Source organism: Pundamilia nyererei, unplaced genomic scaffold, assembly GCF_000239375.1.
Source record: "Pundamilia nyererei isolate P.nyererei 1_Seehausen unplaced genomic scaffold, PunNye1.0 scaffold00046, whole genome shotgun sequence".
Taxonomy (NCBI): domain Eukaryota; kingdom Metazoa; phylum Chordata; class Actinopteri; order Cichliformes; family Cichlidae; genus Pundamilia; species Pundamilia nyererei.
Window position 1 is genome coordinate 3,174,017 of NW_005187447.1, and position 5,222 is coordinate 3,179,238.

General features: G+C 41.8%; 1 protein-coding gene across 1 annotated transcript in view; it reads right to left on the reverse strand.

Moving 5' to 3' along the window:
- Nucleotides 1-757: 757 nt before the first annotated feature.
- The window catches only part of chd1l (chromodomain helicase DNA binding protein 1-like), a 17,599-nt gene continuing 13,134 nt past the window's right edge, over nt 758-5,222 (reverse strand). The window contains exons 17-25 of the mRNA XM_005732375.1: nt 4,469-4,632; nt 4,172-4,368; nt 3,221-3,319; nt 3,062-3,132; nt 2,712-2,826; nt 1,814-1,922; nt 1,503-1,733; nt 1,232-1,313; nt 758-1,046 (exon numbers count right to left, since the gene is read on the reverse strand). Coding sequence (XP_005732432.1) covers nt 924-1,046; nt 1,232-1,313; nt 1,503-1,733; nt 1,814-1,922; nt 2,712-2,826; nt 3,062-3,132; nt 3,221-3,319; nt 4,172-4,368; nt 4,469-4,632 — 1,191 coding nt within the window. The 3' untranslated portion in view covers nt 758-923. The remainder of the gene's footprint in view (nt 1,047-1,231; nt 1,314-1,502; nt 1,734-1,813; nt 1,923-2,711; nt 2,827-3,061; nt 3,133-3,220; nt 3,320-4,171; nt 4,369-4,468; nt 4,633-5,222) is intronic.

A 5,222-nucleotide genomic window follows, 5' to 3' on the forward strand; every position in this document is an offset into this window, starting at 1 on the left:
CATAAAGGCCAACTTTGTGCAGTGCACGACTAATAGTTGTCCTATGGACAGATTCCCCCAGCTGAGCTGTAGATCTCTGCAGCTCGTCCAGAGTCACCATGGGCCTCTTGGCTGCATTTCTGATCAGCGCTCTCCTTGTTCGGCCTGTGAGTTTAGGTGGACGGCCTTGTCTTGGTAGGTTTACAGTTGTGCCATACTCCTTCCATTTCTGAATGATCGCTTGAACAGTGCTCCATGGGATGTTCAAGGCTTGGGAAATCTTTTTGCAGCCTAAGCCTGCTTTAAATTTCTCAATAACTTTATCCCTGACCTGTCTGGTGTGTTCTTTGGACTTCATGGTGTTGCTGCTCCCAATATTCTCTTAGACAACCCCTGAGGCCGTCACAGAGCAGCTGTATTTGTACTGACATTAGATTACACACAGGTGCACTCTATTTAGTCATTAGCACTCATCAGGCAATGTCTATGGGCTGCACTCAGACCAAAGGGGGGCTGAATAATTACGCACACCCCACTTTGCAGTTATTTATTTGTAAAAAATGTTTGGAATCATGTAAATTGGCAGTAGGTATGAATGGTTGTCTGTCTCTGTGCGCCGGCCCGATGATGCACTGGTGCCCTGTCGAGGGATGACAGCTGGGACAGGCTATGCCCCGTGAGCCTGAATTGACAAAATTAGGTGTATGAATGATTTTGTGTCATTTATATTTCTTTTAGACCTAGTAATGTATTTATGTAAAACACATCAAACCTCCTCCTTTGTTGTTGTTCGTTTACTTCTTATGCTGCTTAAAGATAATCAATTTTAATAGCTATCAAATGATCTGCACTATGTTTCAAGCATCCAACAGTAAACTCAGAGTTCATTGTGACGAAGCACAATTTAATGACGTAATTTAAAAACACACCAATAAAACAGTGTGTTATCTGAGCTTATGTAGGTACTGTGCAGTGTTGACTCTTGTTTGTTTGGAAAAGCAGGACTCGAGCCAGGCCCTCTGCACAGGAACAGCCTGACTGTACTGACGCAGCAGATCCTGGAGCTCCTGGTTCGAACAAAACAAAGAGATAGTATTTAATTTACATCGTTTACAACCTAAAGAAATTTAATCTGCCTCAAGAAAATGCCTCGTAACTCTTTCCGCCCCACCTCGACAAATAAACATTACTGGAAAAGATTATGTATGTCAAACGTCAGATAAGCATCAGTGAGAGTTACCATGACACTAACCTGTGAGTGGATGTTGTTCTCCACCTCTGCTACTATGTGGGTGACATCCGGACTCATGATCTCCTCCTCATCTCCATCATAAGTGCACTTCAGCTAAGGAGGAGTTATAACATTATTTGAGCATCGTACCACACCTCTGTAGTTCGCAGTTGTGGCTTTTAAGCTTTCGGGCTCTTTTCTCAACAAAACCACACAAACTGCCGCAGATGAAAGCACGCAGGAGACATAACTGTTAAAACACCAAGCTGTGGCAACCAGTATTAAAGGATATGTGATAAGATAGCGGGCCAGCCTCTTCCTCTCTGATGCAGGCAAGTTGTAGAAAAACACACGGACCCCGTTCATGAAACTAGGGAGGTCTGCAGGGCTCTGGAGTGTAGCCGAGGGCCCGGAGGTTGCAGAGTCGGTGTCATCAGAATTTTGCAACTGTAGCCCCGGGGAGGATGCTGAAGTGGATGTCTGGGGTATAGCTGTGTTCTTGACATTTCTGCTATGATAGTATCTGAAAGTTTGGTTAAGAGAAGATTACAGACATCACAACTACTACTACTGAGTCCATGCTCTGAAAGCACTAAAAGATACATGAATGTGGGGATGCCTCTGGAAGCAAGGTGCTTCCTGATGAGCCTCTCTGTGCCGTACCAGTTGAAACCTTTGGTAGCGTGACCGATACGTGGAAGATGAACACTTGCTTTGTGTGGGAAAAAGACAACAAGGGTTAGTGGCTGTTAGCAGTAGCCTCCTGCAGTCCTTACCATTGAAAGTATTTTAGTGCAGAGGGTTACAACAATAAGAAAACACTGTGGTGAATGAGAATTAAGTCAAGCCAATTTATTTGTAGCCCAGTATCACGTGTAAAGGTTCAAAGGACACGAGGAGAAATAATAATCAAGAAAGTCACAAAGAATTTAAGAGGCATAAAAAAAGAAGAGCATTTGCAATAAAGACCTATTGAGCCAAAGAGAGAAGAGAGGGAGAAAGAAAACAAACCTGGTTTGATAATGTGCACAGCTGTGCCTCGATTACTAAATGTAAGATTTAAGAAGCGTCTTTACGAGTTTCTTAAAGGTATCGGTTGATTTTGGGGCACAAACAGCAAAAGCAGCGAGTGCAAAGTCTTTTAATCGGTTCATCTAGCGTGCAACATAACTAGAGGAAATATAAATTCCCGCTTCATTGGTTGTTCTTCTGCAGTTGTGTTTGTAAGAATTTGTGCGTGCACACATCAGATGGCACACAGCACGTCCTGTAAATCCTGCCAATCAGGTCTTACAGTACTAACGCATCATTTTCAAGGTGTGTTATTACTGTAAGGTGTTCGGTTATTATTCGAACCTTTACAAGGGTTTATGTGAGCACTGCTGACTTGAGACTTAAATTTTTTTTTTTCACAATTTCACCAGTCTCAGGCTACATGAAAACAAAAAAAAGACATTTCACACTTTTTTGTATTAAAATAGCATGAAATGCTTTACTGCACCCTTGGTTCTTTTGGCCGCTTTGTAAATCTTCTTCAGGCCTTCATCCAGAGCACTCAGAAAGATCCCAGACAAGTTGTTGGCTTTGTCTCGCTGCTGTGCCACTATTAGGGCTAACTGGGTGACAGGAAGGAGATGGAAGCTGATCAACACATTATCTGATCACTGTTGCATGGCACTGAGTGCTGTTCCTCACAGCTTTGCAAGCCTGTCACCACACATTAACCCAAAGCAGGTATATCACACAACTGATCACTACTACTGCAAAGAAACAAAAAATATTGTGAAACAAGCATGTTTTTTAAGACATTCAGGGTGTTTTATGCAGCAGAGTTCTTCAACCAGAACCTACTTGATCTTGGCTGTTCAATCTGGACTGTTTGTCATTAATTGGGAACAGAAGCACACTTCCAAGATCCAAATCTGAAACAAATCATATTTAATTTTGTGACTCATTCTTCAGTCAGACCACCAAAGAAGAAATAAAATGCTTTTTTACTGTCAATCTTACCTTTCATCTTTCCAGCTAACTCATACTGCTTTCGCGGTTCGTCTGATCTCACCTCCAGTGCAGTAAACAGACCTCCTCTTCCCCACCGACCTGAGTCATCTACACAGGAATCACTACTTTGGTAAATAGTAGTGCCCAACGCGCACCAAACACTGATTAAAAGCCACACCTGCATCATATCGTGGCAGTTACCATCTGACATGTTGCCAGTTGTTTTGGTTTGAACTGATAAATTAAGGTATTATTTAAGACTTTGCACGACATCAAAGTTTTCACATCAGGTTCTTTTACGCAATCCAACATTCAGTCCTGCTGCAACTGGTACAGATCTAGTTCTCTTTTGTGTAAGATAAATCTTTCTCTCTACAGAGGCCTGTTTGGCACCATGTTGGCATTAATCAGCTTCTCTAAGGTAGAAACCGTTGGTTAGGGTCTGCTCAGACTTTTTTTTTTCTTTCCTATTTCCATTAGTGAGTCGTTCAGTAGTTCTTATTTGCTTTGCACAAGAAAATGATCAATTTTGTACTTTTTTGTTAACTTTTGCACTATAAGTCAGGGCTTTTAGTGTATCACACTGTAATAACAGATAATTATCTAGTAGCCTCCTAAAACTGAGAGACTTAATGCTAAGGATATGGTTACTGTGACTGACAGCTGTCCTGACAGTCTTATTCAGGTTCAACCTCTCCACTGTTGGTGTTTTTTGGAGGATTTTTAATCCAATGCACATCATATATTTTACTCACCGACCATATGAGGAGCTGAAGTTTGTGCTTTAATTCTGGTGAAAATAATTCTTGGTCTTAGCTTATTACTTAGCACCTGTACCTGTACCGAAAGGTGACATCATGTAATGTCCATATCCATCTATAGTTCCTACAAAGCGCACACTGAATTAAAAAAATTCAAATGTGTCAGTTTACGAAGTAACAAGAAAAATGGAGCACGTACCAACGCAGTGGACGATGATGGCGTCTCCCCGGGCGGTGTGAGGATGAGTAACATCCCCCAGAACGTAGTGGATATCCGTGCTGTCAGAGTCTGTGGAGCACATGCTGCTGCCATCCTCCTCTTCTTCCTCCTCTTCCTCACTGTCCACAGACGGCAGGCACCGAGATCTGTACCCGCAGGACTCCCACCAGGCCATTCTGCACAACGAACCCACAAGTCAAATAAAGGGAAAAACTGTTTGTGCAAAAGAAGTCTCAGAATTGTTTTAAAAAAGCAAATAAACTAATAAATCTTTACTTTTTCTTGTATTTCTGCTCTTCCTGCTTCTTCTTCATCTCCTCCTGCATTTTGGCTCTCTTGGCTGCAGCCTCCTCCCTCCTCTGCCGCCTCAGCTCCAGCTCAGCCTCCGTGACAGGCTTCCTCTTCCTCGTCGGAATCCCAAGGGCTACCGACAGTGAAACCTGAGAACCCATCGAGAAAAATCACACTCATATAACGCTTGCAACACTGGGATTATCAGCATAAGAAAACATGTGAGGCTGCTTTGTATCCATCCTTTAAGTAACACTGAAAGCCTGGGTTTTTGTGGTTGCTGGGATTTCCTGTAATATTCATTCAAATCAACCCGCAGATAAAATTAAAGTCAATTAAATGTTGCTCAGTCCAGAGTATACATTTGATCCATTTTCCTTTTTTTTTTATTTGTGCAGTTTAATTTCAGTTGAGATTTTATAAGTTTCAGTAATCGCTTTGGTATTTAGATAATTTTGAGGTGGATAATATTTGTCAGGGGCAAAATGTAAGAAAGTAGAATTTATAATATAAACAAAGCTTTCTAACTGTTGACTGTCAGTCCTGCGGTGATCCCATTCTCAGTAAACACATCTACCAATGTGACAGTGTTTGAATATTTAGCAAAGTTAACAAAAACTAGCTTAGTTAGTTTTCGTTAACTATAATGCTCTCGTTAGCGATGTTAAAGATACAGCTCCTCCAGAGTTAACAACCCGGTCCCATAGGAGCTACAACACTGAGTGTGGTAGGGAAAAAA